We start from the raw sequence: 16,510 nt of genomic DNA, 5'->3' as shown, positions 1-16,510 counted from the left end.
TACAGTTTTGCTAAAAAAACAGTATTTTGGAGATAGTAACACTGAACAAGGAAAACTATCAACAATAAACAAATAATAATTGGTTCCTCATTCCAAGAAAGAGATAAAGACGAATAAAATTCATTCATGGTCACTTGCGACTGCATAGGTAATAATAATATTTTTGTAAGTCACTTGGCTGCAGAGTGCAGAGTTGCATTTTACAATACTGTTACAAATTTAAGATTTTAAGTGAAAACCTTTTCCAGTTTGTTTTCCAAATACGTTTTTAGCAATGTAAAGAATTTCGATTTCCGTATTACGGACTGCAGTGACATCCTTAGACAAAATGCCGCCCCTGCGCAGGGCCATAATGTCGCCCTATTTTTTATCATCCGTTCTCGTGTCGTTTCTGGTCACCAAGGATATCGAACGGCAACGGAAGTAAACTAGACATCGCGAACCCGACGAAAAAAATACAGTCCTGTTAAACCTCAAAATTGTGGTATTTTTGAAGTAGTACTATATTTTTCGAATAGTACGCGAACCAAAATGTACTATAATTATAGTTCGGTTGGCAACACTGCGCTCACTGACAGATGACAGCGGCCGGTGGCGGAGAACCAGTAAAAAGACCCCATTTTGTTTCCAACCAATGAGCTCATTTTTTAATAGGAAAGATTATCTTCGTTATTAAGTAGGTAGGTACTCAGCTTACTTAGCTATTTCTATATATACCAAATGATTCTCCTCGATTTGCCGCCCCCAAGCGACACTCAATCTGCCTACCCCCACGGGACGTCACTGAGGTACTGTTTTCTTTAAACAGGTGCCAGTGACACCTATTAACCCAATGCTTACGGGCCGCACAAAATTGTGTTTTTGCTAATTGCTTTTCAAATGCAAATTAACATGTTAATTACAAAATTAATTAAAAGGGCCCGTAAGCATTGTGTTAATATTACTTTAAAGTTAAACTAGAGCAGAAATTTATAAAATTAGAACTTCACTTTCGGGGTAAAGCTGAAATATTATTTGGGACAATTTATAAAGCCAGCCTTGAACTAGATCAAACTAGATTTTGATGGTAGGTAACATAATAAGAAGAATATAGTAATTACAATAAATGTTGAATTCATCTGTATACGTAACCAAAGTAATAGGTATGAGTTGAATGCATGGAACGTTTCCTGCGGCATCTTTGTAGAGCAGTAGCGAAGTCTGAATAGTCTAAATGCAATATGATGGTACCTACTTACATGAGAATTTAGCAATATATTTTGATTTATAAAGCATTCAGGACCGTCATATCGAAATAAAGTATCAACGTATCGATACTTTCAAGTATTGACATCAAATGATGCTTGTCAGCAGAGGATTTTAAAAAAATCGGTACCGGATCGGCATCAAAATAACATAACGAAAGAAAATTATTGAAGTATCGATCAAAAATATTTTCATATTGTTTATTCTGTATGTGTACCTATAAAAATACATAATCAATGGTTTGGTGAATAAAAATGGAAATAGTTTTTTTTACTTATGTAGGTACCTACTTATCTAGTTATAAGTAATGTTATTTTCCTAAATACATTCTGCATTCTACACAAATTCTCCACATAAAGATATCCAGTTCTACTAAAGATTATTTAATAGGTAGATACCTAATATGCAAATAACTGTTTTGATAAAAATGGTCTCAAAAGTCACTGCATGCTACTACTGCTGCCTACATAATTATTATGTATACACTTCCCAAATCAGTTTGCCACATATTATCCAGTATTGCGGTTAGATTTGTTTATATTAAAAAGTCTATTTTTGTTATCAGTAAGTTGGGTGTGGTGTACATACCACAACAAACTTAATTACTCATCACTTAACATTGATATAAGTTCATAGCACCGAGGTGTGCAGGTATATTTTTCTGAATTTATTTACTTGGATAACGTGTGGATTGTCTTGGATTCATAATATCCTAGTTGGTTGACAATTGTTATTTTTCGACCGGTATGCGGCACCCAGACCCTATATTATGCTATTATTCGTAAAAAAATCCTTTTAAAACTTCCGAGACTTCAGGATTAAGCTGTAGTGTGGGATTACAAACCCTATAACAGATATTTGAATTCATTTTTTTTAATAGATAAGATTTGAATTAATAGGAAGTATATAAAAATTCGGTTAAGATTGTCTATGTAGGTATTGCTCTGTTTATATTACACTGAGGGTCATCATAATATGATTATTATTGTGTTTTTTTAGCTTTACTATTATAATGGAGGACATAGCCCCGTTTCTGCAGCAGTGTTTATCAGCAAGCAAGCCTGATTTAGGCTCAACTGTGGTCCATGTATTAAATGAACTTATCAACAATAGCAATAGTTTTCCAATCGCATTTCCCATTGAAACTGTCAGGTAAGTGGTAATATATTTTCAAAACCAATTCCTAGAAACCACGGAGATTAAAGTAACTAAACTGACTAAACAATTTGCATCTAGGATATCGGTCAATTACTAATAATTAGCTGTTATTCCAGTGTATTGTATTGCCGCCCACCATAGAGTAGCGGTCAGCAACAGGAGAACATGTACATAATATTACCCCAAGGGGTAAACCTAAATATTATGTATGGATTAAAGAATTTGCACTATAAGTAGAAGGAGTCTTATATGTTATCTCTGTTGAATGTTATGACATTTGAAATTATTTAGCAAAGGTATGAAACATAGTTAAGTTGGTAAACTCCACGAATATTAACGTCTCAGCTCAGCTACCATTCTTATTTTATTATTCACGCAATGGCTGCCACTTTTTATGTTCACTATGATTACTGACTCAACTGCAGTTATCAATGGTTCTTTATAAATTTTACAAGATTTACACTACATAATAATGCCGAAGTGTAGTATATAGTTGCAGTTACAATTATTAATTTCCACTGAATTTATTTCTAATTCAAACTTTCTTTTCTCTTCACAATTTTATTAATAGTGTACACACAAAGAGAGTATAAAGAGGTACCTAATATGAAATGGGAAACAGCTCAAACACTCATTTGGATCAAATTACACAAATTAGAAATAGCTAATTCCAAACTCTCTCAAACTGACATTGATCAATGAATGCTATTATAGTGGAATGATAATTATTTAACCTTTAACATGTACAGATGAGATTTCTTCTATAAATCTACCATCATAAATCGTCAAGTGTTCGAATTGAGAATGATGCTCATCACAGTATAAAAAAGTGTTGAGTGATATGTCAAATGCTAGCATTTGTGGCGCCCTCACTTAGCGGACAACTTATACTGGTGGATCTATAGTGTGCAGAAATTAGGCGGGGCAAGTGTAATTATTATTCCTACGGATGCTATCGTGAACTATATTTCGATGGGTGATTAACACAAAAACCTATCTACAAAAAATGTGTTTTTTAGTTGAGTATGCAGAATTGTTCACTATAAACGGTTCTATCTGTAACACAAAGACGTATCTCCGTATATACTATGAGTAAGCAAATAATCTAAAACGTATCTCATAAAAATTAACACAAAAACATATCAGCTCATACATTTTTGTGTTTATGGATTTTTTTCCGACAGTTTAGAAACACACAAACGTATCGCCTTGTTTGTCAACTGTCAAACTGTTTCTTTTTCATTTTGAAGTCATTTACATAGTTTTTTCTCAAGAAATACTACATAAAAATAAAAAGACAATATTTGGTAACTCAAAAACATAGGACGATATCCCATTTTTTATAAATAATGAACATCAGGTATGATGAATCTATAAAAACTTTTCACTGTATTGAAAGGGAAAAAAATCATTCCGATGCATAAAAAGAACTTTATTATCCATACTAGTTTTGCCAGAAAGTCTAATCTTGAAAAAAAAATATTTTTTCCACTCAAACTTCCCAATTTGTAGATACGTTTACACAAAACACACAAACACGTAAATGTAAGTGTGTCGACTTTTATTAAAACAGTATTTTTTTTTTAAATATAGATCATCAAAATTACATTTCTTTTTCAATTGATTTAGAAGAGAAATGATTATACGTTAAGAAGTTGAAAATTTCATCTTTCTATCATTCTTAGTTTTGTTAAAAAAAACCTCCTGAAACAAAAAAAAAGTTTGTTTTGCCTCCTGAAAAGTCGACTTTTTGTAGATAAATTTTTGTGTTAATCACCCATCGATTTATATGAATAATATTACATTGCTGTCTCTTACTCGGTGCCCCTCCGATTATGTCTAGTTGTCTATTAAAACTATTGAACCTCATGCTAATGTGGTATATTTACTTATTGTCATAAAGTGATTAAATTATTAAATAATCATAATTTTTTTTCAGATGTCATTCATTGAGCGAAAAGGTCGGACAACATGTTCTGGAAGGAAATATTATTTCAACTTATCCTCTCATTCACGAAAGAGTACTCATATTAATGTGTAATTTTCTCATATATAAAGGGTAGGTGTCCACTAGAATATAAATCCTTGTATTGTCGTGTTCTCGAGTAGCCATTTTTGACATTCAACTGGTTGAATGACAGTAAAAATCAATTGATAAGTGGGAGCCACATTTCAACAAAATCAACTTGCAAGTACAACATTCAACTTACTAGTTGATCAACTTTGTTATATGAAAAACGTTGCATGAATATGCGGCATTGAAAATTTATTCGATAATTTGACATTTTCATTTGATTACAGAGAATATGGAACTAACATGGAGAAAAAACTGTACAAAGATATGTCCGTTATTGAATTCGTTGACCGTTTACTGAAGAAGAGGGCAGTCATGTTTGTGGGGGCTGCAGATCGGTATTTACTTATGAACAAGGAATCCGGGTAAGACAGCTTTGGTGTTACTTTTCATTAATTCCGTAAGGGGGGCTAGGTGTAGATTGTTTCTTTCCTTCCTTTCAAATCAAGAAGTCGTAGATTATGTTAAGTTAAGGAGTGAGTGCAATTTTTGAAACCCCCCTACTTTAACAGGGGTCAAAGTATATTAGTCTATAGAGGGGTCTAAACTAATATTGCCATAGTTAACTATTTCTTTTATTCAACGAATAATTCACAAGATTTAAGAATATATCATTCTGATTATTGAACATATAATATTGAAAAACACTTTCTGAGAGAGTATATTTAACCAATAGAAAAAATCTTTTTTTTGAAAGAAGTTTTGGAAGAACGCTGATGAGTAGGTATTAAAATTGACCAACAGTTAAAATTTGTCGCAATTAGTATGTCACACCGTAGCATATTGGTTAAATGCAACGGATGGGGCGTTAACCCGGGAGATACGGGGTTCGATTCCCCGTCGGGGTGACTTACTTTTTTCAAAAAAAAGATTATTTTTATTGGTTATAATATACTCTCTCAGAAAGTGTTTTCAAAATTATATATGTTCAATATTGCCATCTTTGAAGTATGAAGATCTAAAAATTATAGTTTTGCTGTCATGAAACATTTTTCATTTTTAATCCTTGCAAAATTATAATATACCAGTGGCAAAGGGTACCTGTTGAAGGAAGGTAGGCTTGGGTAGGTAACCATAGCATAGCACCATAGACTAATATATTTTAGGTACTAACTGAAAAAAACGCCCTGGGACAGCCATATTTACGGGACTTGAATTTTGTCTCTTCTTCAGTATTTTACTGATACATAATTTACTGAACATAAAATATTATTTTTTACTTTTTTATAAAAGTTATTTCACTAAAAAAAAATATTTATAAAAAAGTATCTAATGCCGAACCAGAAATCAAACTTGCGCCAAAAAAATTCTACAGCTTCGTTAGTTGGACTTCTTGTCTGGTTGGCCACCAATGACATTATTAATGGACGACGCACTCAATACAGTAGCTAGCAAGTAAATTTGCGCATTCGCATGTATAGGTAGACGTCACGCAATCTCCATTATGCGATATCACGCATCGGGAATTTATAGCAATATGACCTTTATTGTAATGGCGTTAGAGCAGTATTTCTAATGTCAATGTTCATTTGAGCGAACCCGTTCGAACTGAACCATTCGGCAGACCCAACAAAAAGCATCAGGAATTTATAGCAATATTACCTTTATTGTAATGGTGTTAGGACAGATTATGCCATTCGGCAGACCCGACAATAAAGTGAGTGTCATTTTCTTTTCCAGATGATTCGTCCATATTAATGTCATTGTTGGCCACCCAGAGAAAGCATTACCCGTTTTATATAATAAAGTAGACATTCCTCAGATTTCAAGGACAAACACCTTTGTCATTTTATAAAGAATGTTACATTCTCAAATCTTGTGAATTACTCATAGAAAAAAATCTTTTACCTACTACTATTTTTAAACATTAAACATTATTGGTTTGTGTCTACAATATTAGTTTTCTTTTAGAAATTTAGGTCAATGAAGGAACGTCATAAATATAAAAATTGTCACCTACCTGATTGCCCAAATGCTGAGTAATCAGTGTGTTTGTTTGCTAATCGAATGGTCTTAGGATTGATCCCGCCCGCTGTCTTTACTTTTTATTTCATTTGTCGATTAAATCACAACGCTTTTCGTAGCAGGTTAGCGGGATTCACTCTTCTGGGAATTTTCATGTATCGCGTGTAAAAAAGAATTCACTTAAAAATACTATAATATATCCACATCACTCGGTGACAAGCCTTAGCGAAGTACCAACAGAGACCACCGTAAAAATCTCAAACATTATAATATTTTTATATTTGTGATAAAATCCCATTTTCTTGAAATGTAAATTTTTATTAAATCTTTTCAGGCTCCTAGGGTGGAACAAAATAGGCACTGACGATGAATCATGGCCTCTAATTTTGAGCGACTGCCTGAGTTACGATGAACTGAGATTGTCAGCCATGTTGTATGTGAGCGGCCAAACTGCTTTCATCAACGATGGCGCCAGAGATAACAACGGAGTTGTAGAGCCCTTATCCGAATTGTTTGAAACCTCTGGTATTATTATAGGTATGTGTAGGCACATATTATTAATTATTATTGCATAGATTATGTGATGAACATTTTACGAAAATGGAAACTGCCATTTTTGTTTCGAACATCTTCTTTTGTTTTGTTATTTGTTCAATACGACTGCTAAATAAAAATAAACGTATAATAATAGAAAAAATATTGTCGCAAAATCAATACGATTTGATGAGCAGTTGTATTATAATGCACATATTTACTATATGATCATCACACAAGTAAAATCATTGCCATCAGGAATGTACACATTGAATTCGGTTGATTGTGATCATTGAGAACACCATCACCTATGCAATGCAATCATCAGATAAGTAAAGTTGACTTGCAATATTTCAGCCAAAATACATAGTAAAATGCACACAATGTAAAATTGATTGCGATTATCACAAAAGTATTTTGATGGTATTATAATAATGGATCATTTGAGAATAAGATCTCATTTACAGAATGTTGAAAATAGTTATGTAGAATTCACAAATGCATATTTAACTTTGAAGTTGATTTACACAACTTTATTACCTATGCTCTTGGCTCATTTTAATCCTCGACTCATCAATTATTGAACATACATAATTCTGAAAACACTTGTGAGTAAATATATTATAACTAATAGAAAAAATCTTAAAAATTAATATGACAAATTTTAACTATTGACCCTTAATACTCTTTGAGGCGCTCGTGATGAGAAGTGGACCCTATTTTAAGAATTTATAAAACAATGCCCACCTATACTCATTCTCACGTAGGTGGAATATATCAATATCCAAAGCGATTTTGTAGCGAGTTGAGTTATTGCCCTCCCAGTTGGCATCACCAATGGCAGGTTAGTTCTGCACCTTGGGAGAACAAACAACATGCTCGCGATTTCTAAGATAGTTATCAGGGACAAACAAGTCTACCAAGAATGGCAGAGTACTCATTTACACCACGTAAGAGGCGAAAAAAAATTGTGGCTAAACATTGACATCTTCTAGCATTTAAACTATTTAGTGCCTCTATTGACCTTATGATTTTATTTACATGGATTGTGGAGTAAAATAAGTCACCAGTGTTTAGGTTTGGTTGGGTTAAAATAAAATGATTATTATTTTTTACTCAGGTCTCATTGGCACTAGACTCGAAGTCAAAACGATGGAGTATCAGGAAATCATCCTGAGTGAAAAGCAGAATACTAGGAGCAACGGTTACGGGAAGAATGAGACACTTCTTGATAAGATGTCCAACAAAATACGGGGCCTCGGCCAGAAAGAAAGCGTTAAATCGCGCTGGAGAGCTCTTTGGGTGGAATTCTATGGCGTAAGCATTTATTCATTCTTGTCATTGCTATAAGAGAGCGAAATCGAATGACAATAATTATTTAACAGTGTTCATTTAAATTTTTCAGGAACAGAGTCTGACTTACAAAGAAGCACTTGATAATTATAAAAAAGAATCAGATTCCAAAGACAAGGACTCAAACGCAGATAAATACAACCAGAGATACGTTTATGAAGAAAACATCTGCTTATTTGACAATGTGATTTATTCAAAACACTTATCGGTTCCCTTTGATTGTGCTCTTCTGGAAGCCGATAATCGGGCCAAGACGAAAGGAAGTCACGCGTATTTGCATGTCGTAGGAATAGGTACCTACCTAAAAATATTTTACTTATTTTATGTAAATAATAATATTATTATCTTAATCCTATTTAATGGAATCGCTCTCCGCACGTATGACGTAATAAGGGCGAACACATTACCGTCATGTCACGTGCTGTTGGTGGCGAAGGGTGAAGGTAGGCTGTCAAGATCCGCCATAAATAGTGCACACTAAACTTTGTCAGTCATACGTATTTGTTTTTAATGAAATAAGACTACAATTTACAAATGTAAACACCACTCCACCCTTCGCTACTGCGTGCTGTCATGCTGATAAATTTAGTCAATGGTTTCGTCATTCCGCAATATGTTTTGAATGATCACTATCTCTATAAATTGAAGTATGGAAATTGCCAACTTAAGTAGTTCTTCGGATTGGGAAGACGAGATCGAAACTGTTGTTGCTTTCACAGTTATTGATCAATAAAATAAAAAGCGAAAAAAGCAAGGGTCCATGATATAGATTAATATAAAACGACAAACCTCGGGTCAAGCAACTATTAATAGTTAAATTACGTATGGCAATTTTCATTTTTGAGCACGTTTTTGAATATTTTTTTTATAGCGGCATCTATTTATTTGAAAAAAAAAGCATCCAAAAATGGCATTTTAGGTCTTTAATTTTATCGATGTCTTATCTGGAGACGAAAACTTCAAAAATAACGCAAAAATAAATTCGGTAAGGTGACAACAACAATGCTTTACAATTGTTATTTTGAATTATTTTTAATTCATGGTAAATTTCAATTAATTTTAACAGTTTCTACGTGTGCGTATGTCAAAAATATGCAGCGATATTGCATGCATAGATAATAATATTTTGAACAGAACACAACCAGCTGACCATACACAATATGTGTAAACACGAGACATAGATAATAATCTAATAAAAATTCCAAGAGCAAACCACTGACATCATAGAGCATGTGGTTTTGATGTTAGTCGAAAATGTATAAACATGCAGAAAATAAAAAAAAACATTCACTGACTCGTGCGGTTAGTGATGTAGCGTGAGGTGACCCCATTATTGTTCTGGCCATTTCGGCAGATTTTGCTAATTGAAAATACTTGTTTTTGGTTCAAAATGTGCTATAGGATGGGAGGGAGCATCAGTTTTATAATATTTTAAATACCAAGAAAAACGACATTGCTCACTTTTTTCAAGCAAGCTTACTGTGACAGCACGTGACGTAATGGTAATGTGTTCGCCCTATAATACACATATTAATAACAATGACAAGTTGAGCAATGTCTTAAAAAATGCAGATAGTGCGTTGCATGGTATTAGAGTAGCCGCCACTGTTTGCCATATCTAATTATTTGCCGATAAGCTTGACTTGATGATTTTATTCTTTTTTTCAATAACCACATAGGTCTCGGAGTATGGAGAGCATTCCGTCATCAGAACCAAGAATTCATCAAGATTTTTCTTGCAAGGATTCGGTATCTCGCTCCACATCTTTTGAACATTTCAGACGTAGACTTTTCATACTTCGGAGAAATCCCGAATGGTAAATTTATTATCCTAATTTCTAATAACATTGTTTAATTTCTATTAATGGTCCCTGGAATTATAATGAAATAATTATTAAATTTTAATAAAGAATGTTGTTACAGATTTGTTATGAAACATACATTTTTTTTTTTACAGATATACTTCCCAAAGACGGCACTTTTATTGAAATCGAAAAACATTCATTAGGTATGGTACTACATCTAATAGTTTGACTCTAACGATATTTAAATATTATTATAAAATTTTAGTATTAAAACATGGCATTTCTGGAACGTCTTTAGTGTGGTAGATTTGGTAGTCTGAGGAAAATTTATTGATACTTTGTAAGTTAGCAAATTGGAATTGGGACCATATTTATTTTCACTTTTCAATATGAATGACATACGAATTTGACATATTTGTGATTGTTCATCTAAATATTCTCTAGATAATGGCTTTACATGTTCTGTTGGATCTGTGAATTTCCCTTGAATAATTTACTTGAATAATTACTGGGTATTTAAGTTGTTCGATGATTCATCTCTTATGCCTGTTTCTCATCTTCAGTCATCAACATTATTCCATTTAAAGTTAAAACTACAGTGAAACCTTGATTTTACATGCCCGAAATTCAAATTTTTCTGTTATTTGCGTTTAGTTTCTCTAGTAAAATTACATAAGTAGGTAAGTACCTATAAAAATAAAAAATTCAATTTATTTGAACACATTCAATTCAGTGCAAGACATCATTGAAATAAATTACAGACACACTACTATTTATAGACGTCATGACTCATGACTGCAGTGGCCGAGACCAAGTTTAAGTTTGTTGTTATTTTATTTTGTGTCTCATCGAAGAAAAAGATTGTTGGTTCAAAAGAAAAGAATTATTCTCGACTCGCTCCAAACCAATTTGTATGATTTTTAATAAAAAATATATTTTATTTAAAATTTTTAATCTTTTACGTTTTCCTTCATTTAATTTTTTTTTCGTAAATCCCTTCTAAAATGTAAAATCAGGGTTTCACTTTTTTGATGGATACAAGTGAATGACCGACTATACATAGTGAAGTGTGCAGCTAATTGAAACAGTAGACCCCGAGTCGTTTTCTCCGCCTTCATGTGAATATTTTTAGGCTCCATCTAGTAGAGAAGAATTTCTTTAACGTTTTTGTATTTTATTCAATTGCTTAGGCGGAGTAAAGATACACCTATCAAAGAGGCAGCCATCTGCTAAATTGATGGGAGAACATGCTGGGAAGCTCTTAGTGGAGACATATGCTTGGGATGGAAATGCACAGCCAGGAAATGAATTTTGGTGGGTGACTTCATAATATGTTTAATTAATTTGACAATTTTGGTCTGTAAAATGTATGATGTCCATTATGATAGTTCGGTGGATGTACGTCGTGGCAGCAAAGAACTATGGATCGAGAAGAGTGGAGGGAGCTAGAGGAGGCTTTCATCCAGCAGTGGATCGACCCTGACTGATGATGATTAGTATACAATATACATTCTCATTTATACTATTATTTCTTTTCATATTTATAATATCACATTAAGATTTGATAGAATTCTATTTTATATACATATAATTTTTATTATATTATATTCCACAAACTAGATAATTGACAGCCATTTTGATACTCACACTATTGATCAAGACACGATGATGCGATAACCAAAATAGTTATCAACTAGAAAAACTTATTTCTGGAATTGAATTAAATGGTAATAATTGTACCATTAAGATTTTATTTCAGTAATAAATTTTATATCATCTTCAAATATGTAGGATACTTACATGAATATAATTTACATTAGGACATTAAATAAATATTTAGGCAAGGATGATGAAGAAATTCATTTATAAACAACAGAAAAACTTCAACTGTTCTTCCTTATATGTAGGTATAGAATGCTGTTACTTGTATGATGTTATGGTTTGTATAGAAAAATAAATATATCATAAATTGACTAGCCCATAAGTAAGTATGTAGGTACCAGTGGCGAATGGTGGAGGTAGGCTGTTAAGATTCAACATAAATAGTGCAAACTAAACTTTGTTTTCATTGAACTAATATTACAAATTGCAGGTAGTGTTAGTTAGTTTTTAAAAATCAATTAAACCATGCCTAACCAAACCATAATAGTGTTGGTATCCTATGGGCGATCCGTCAAAAATAGTGCACACTTTTTTAGTTATAGTTATTTATCCTCATTGAACTAAGAATACATAATATTACACGGTGTTGGTTAGTTTTTTAAAATTGCCCTGCCTAACTGGCTTGGAGAACTACATCCCCTTCTCTCGTTTTTCAGCACTTACAATACTTCGAAATAGAAAACCATAGACAAGATACAACACGGACGCCGCCGCCAGGTCTCATGTTATTAAAGATTTCGCAGTCTAGTGAGATATAAATGTATTTAATTTACGAAATGTTTTTTGACCGTGTGGGTATAATTTTTGGAATGACGTTCATAAACAGGAAACAAAATTGCACCTCAGGCGAATTTATTCAATATTTGTTTCAGATAAGAAAATTCGACTTTAAACGAATTTACAAGATTTAAGCGAAAAACAGGTGACATTTTAGATTCACTTTTCCCATAACTTAATCTCATACTAAGCATAGGTACAATTATTTAGCGCTCCGATATATTTTTTTAGCACTACACCATTGCTCACTACACAATAAACATATTAGCCCTGTCTAATGACCTGCACACGGGAAGAAATCAGATCTGTAATTTAATTACTAAACAGTACCCTAAATTAATTTCCTTTTTTAGTTTTCCACTTCCTTGGATAATTATTTTTTATATTATGTGTTGAATAGGTTCGGAAGCCTGATGACATCTGGCGACCCAGCTGCGGCGTGCTCCTCGCAAATTGCCGAGTTGCACAACTCCCACATTAACAAACGCTTCGTCTGCGGCTCCAATTTGCATGTGGCCGGACAACACGGACTCAAACATGTCTCCGAATATGTTCAAGACATGTTGAATACTTCTTAATGGGCACGTCCCATTTTATGAAATTTTTATTGTGTCTAATGAATACTGGCAGTTATAACTAAACAATATCAATTTTATTGAATATTTTATCATTTAGGTAGATAGATTAACATACTATTAGGTACATATCTCTCAAAGAGACAATTAATATACATGTAATTTATTTTATTAATGTTTGCTTCCCAACCTTTTTTGCATCATGGCACACATTATTAATTATAACATTTTGACGGCATGCTGAAGAATACGTTTTTCAAACTCTAAAATTAACATATTTTGCATATTTGTCATGATAAAAAAGTAATTTGTAATAGTATATTATATTATGTATACAAAAATTATATAAATGTATGAAAATTACATGTTGACTGGTATGTTCCACAACAATGAATAGTGTTATGGTGGAAACAGGTGCTTATTATCGGTTTATTTTAGAACTAAGAGAAACACGTTATTAAAACTGGATTGAATATTTTTATTAGATCACCATTAAAAATAATTACAAAGTTGAATGATAAGTACCTAATCAATTATTTCAATGAGATACTTTCACATTATTTTAATATCTGGATCAATACTTAAAAATTTTAAGCTTAATTTATTGCTACATATTATTTTCGTTTGGTGTTATCATTTTTTGATTAAGTTCATTTAGATTTTTAGTGTTCGGTTATATCGTCAAGAATAATGAGTTGCGTAAAAAATGTGTCATTTTTCAGCTCAATGATTATAAAACTTTGCTGTTTAACTACGGCGTTGAGTAGACAATTGAATAATTTTATTCATGATAATATCTTGCGACACACTTGTCAGTCGCTCATGGCACACCGGTTGCGAAGCTTTGTGTTAAATATTATTTATTATTATGTTAAGATAAATAATTCTGTAAACATTGTATTTAGTCGAATGGCCGAAGTATGTAAATAAGTGCTATTAGAAATTATACTTTAGCACACACGTGATATGAAAGTTTTGATAATATTATTTTTATAAATATAATATAACAATAAATTAGTTTCTATTTAATTTATTACTACATACGTATTTAATCAATGCTGGCTCTCCAGCAATACAAAATATTGTAAAGTATACATCCGCTGTGATATATATCGGTGTATGAATCTAGTTCAGTTTTACAACGAATTTTTGAAATTGTAGGTTGGGTATCTAAAAAATATTTTTGTATACGAATCATGGCCCCCACAAGGGTGGGGGGCTGACAGGGCTCTAGCCTGAGCGCCCGGGCTCAGGAGGGGTCCGGCGAGGCGGGTCGACCAGATAAGTGAGATAAACACACATCACAAATTTGCATTAATAGTAAAAAAAGTCGCCTGCATTTTCCTTCCGATAATATTATTATTTAAAATTATGTGGTTGTCCGGTACAACTCCATAATTCAAATGGATAATTATTAAAATATACAAAAAAACACTTAATATGGGTAGGTACACATTAATTCTACCGCATACCTAGACGATTTGGAAAATGCTACTGCAGAGTGTCACACTGCCTTTATCCATAGCGATGGGTCGGGGGGGCCGCTAAAGATCCTAGCCTGGGGGTCCGCTTCAGGATGTGGGGGCCATGATACGAATAGCAACTTAGTAATTTTGTTTGAGTTTCAGGATACACCAGGTCAAGCCGGAAGCTATTGCCTGGGTTGATGCCATACCTTCCTAACCTGTTACGTCTTTCTTTTTCAAGAAGATGTTTTACTTATTTAGTTTTTTACTATCGCCATATATATTATATTATACGTCTTAATACCACGGTTTTTTTTTTTTTGTCTCACTCACTTTTTGTCAAGTTTTTTACTAAAGAAAATTATATTCAAATATTTAAATGAAAATTTATAGCAACTTTTCCTATGCCACGAAGCGCAACATTAAACAATATTTTTTATTTATTTTAGACCTGTCAAATCTAAAGTTAAACAAATACATATACAACTAAAGTCGAACAATTGGCGCTTCCTGGATAGCGAAACACCTAGCTCTGCAAGTTAATGATTATTTATTTTGAAAGCTTTATTGGTTCAGTGTATTGTAGTCACTATTACACGGACAAGTTGAGAGAGTTGAGCTGTCCGGTGAGTAAAATAATTAATGCAGAGTAGTCATCAGAATATGAACCTATGAACCTACTGGCTCAAAGAAAGACATCCCTGAATGGACAGAAGTTTAGCATGTAGGGGACCCTACTCTGAGCAACATAAAATAACATTGGAGGAAGCTGGCACGGCACACGAAAGAAGATAATAATTAGAAGTACATTAAAGAACATGAAAAGGTTTGATAGAAATAATCATGATACAATGGAAAACAACATAGACTAATATACTTACTTAAAAACAGTTATGTCTCATGAGTGTGGATTTTTTGTTTATGGTCACTGTTATGTATTAAATCAAAAAAACTTTTTGCGACTCCAATGTAGTTATATCTCTACGCCGCAGTAATTTTCAACCTTCTTCGGTTGGCGGAACCCTTGGAGCACATTGTATAATCTCGAGGAACCCCTACTTGGATGACACATTATGGTCCAGAGGAATACATTTGAAAAAAGACATGTAAGTCAGTAAGTAAGGAACCAACTATATGCAAATTAAAATAGTTGCCCCTTACTATCTGTAGGTAGCATCCAATCTTTGTAAGTAACTTCATTACTTTTCGCATTTTATTTAATTTAACTCAAATTTATTTTAGCGTTATATCAAAATACTTATTATGAGAAATAGTTGTTTACCGTTTGACTGATTAGGTTAGGTTCTTGCTCAGTCTAAAAACAAAATGAATAACTTTTACCGCAGCAATCTAAAGCGTCAATTACATTGAGCTTCTTTACGAGCTGTTTGTTGGCGAATTTACAATTTGTCTGTAAAGTCGCCCAGTGTAATCATCGAACAAGCTAATAAGCAGGTTGTAAACACTCTACCGAGAAAAGTTGAAAGCCGGTCAACTTTACACGCTACACGCCGGCGTGTGGGCCTACTGCGTCTGCGCAGTAGCAGCCTCCCGGTAAAAAAACGAACTACGTTCTGTCAAAATAGTCGCTGGCTTGTGGCTTCTCAGCGAATGAAAAGTTTTGTGTGTAATCATCAAATCGCAGTAGCTGAATCGCCCGCTTTTAAATTCGCTAACAAACAGCTCGTAAAGAAGCTCAATGTAATTGACGCTTAAATGTTCGAAAAATAAAGCTATCCTTGTTAAAGCGTAGGTATCATTTTGATTTATTTCATTATTATATTAAAATTCATCACTATGTGGTTAGGACGCCAATCCGAATCTATTGTCTAGCGAAGACAGACTGGCACTGCTAGTAATATTTGAAAACTCACCCATTCTACAGTCGAGACCAGG

At 33.1% G+C, this 16,510-nt stretch overlaps 2 protein-coding genes across 3 annotated transcripts in view; one reads left to right on the top strand and one right to left on the bottom strand.

Annotated features, from left to right (window-relative positions):
- The window catches only part of LOC147075037 (endoplasmic reticulum metallopeptidase 1-like), a 426,619-nt gene that overhangs the window by 111,512 nt on the left and 298,597 nt on the right, over positions 1-16,510 (bottom strand). The gene's annotated exons all lie outside the window — the stretch shown is intronic.
- Positions 58-14,111, top strand: LOC147075046 (ADP-ribosylarginine hydrolase CG2909-like). 2 transcript variants are annotated; one of them, XM_085942829.1, is made up of 11 exons: positions 58-148; positions 2,245-2,397; positions 4,343-4,462; positions 4,705-4,842; positions 6,777-6,979; positions 8,097-8,293; positions 8,382-8,622; positions 10,009-10,146; positions 10,287-10,337; positions 11,325-11,448; positions 12,974-14,111. In XM_085942829.1, the coding sequence occupies exons 2-11, from the start codon at positions 2,258-2,260 to the stop codon at positions 13,149-13,151; spliced, it is 1,530 nt and encodes a 509-aa protein (XP_085798955.1). In that variant the 5' UTR covers positions 58-148; positions 2,245-2,257; the 3' UTR covers positions 13,152-14,111. The 2 variants fall into 2 exon arrangements, with proteins under 2 accessions (XP_085798955.1, XP_085798954.1); XM_085942828.1 differs by lacking the exon at positions 58-148 and adding an exon at positions 548-680.

This window comes from Rhyacophila brunnea, unplaced genomic scaffold (genome assembly GCF_057557595.1).
Source record: "Rhyacophila brunnea isolate RB1 unplaced genomic scaffold, BYU_Rbru_1.0 scaffold_15, whole genome shotgun sequence".
NCBI classification, from domain to species: domain Eukaryota; kingdom Metazoa; phylum Arthropoda; class Insecta; order Trichoptera; family Rhyacophilidae; genus Rhyacophila; species Rhyacophila brunnea.
The sequence above is the reverse complement of the archived record's forward strand: the minus strand, read 5'-3'. Positions and strand labels throughout refer to the sequence as shown.

What these genes read in the sequence shown, in the direction of transcription:
- LOC147075046 (XM_085942829.1), top strand. Translation starts at nt 2,258, where the DNA reads ATGGAGGACATAGCCCCGTTTCTGCAGCAGTGTTTATCAGCAAGCAAG. An exon ending in TTTCCCATTGAAACTGTCAG is followed by an intron (nt 2,398 to 4,342) that starts GTAAGTGGTAAT and finishes ATTTTTTTTCAG; the next exon opens with ATGTCATTCATTGAGCGAAA. An exon ending in AACCTCTGGTATTATTATAG is followed by an intron (nt 6,980 to 8,096) that starts GTATGTGTAGGC and finishes TTTTTTACTCAG; the next exon opens with GTCTCATTGGCACTAGACTC.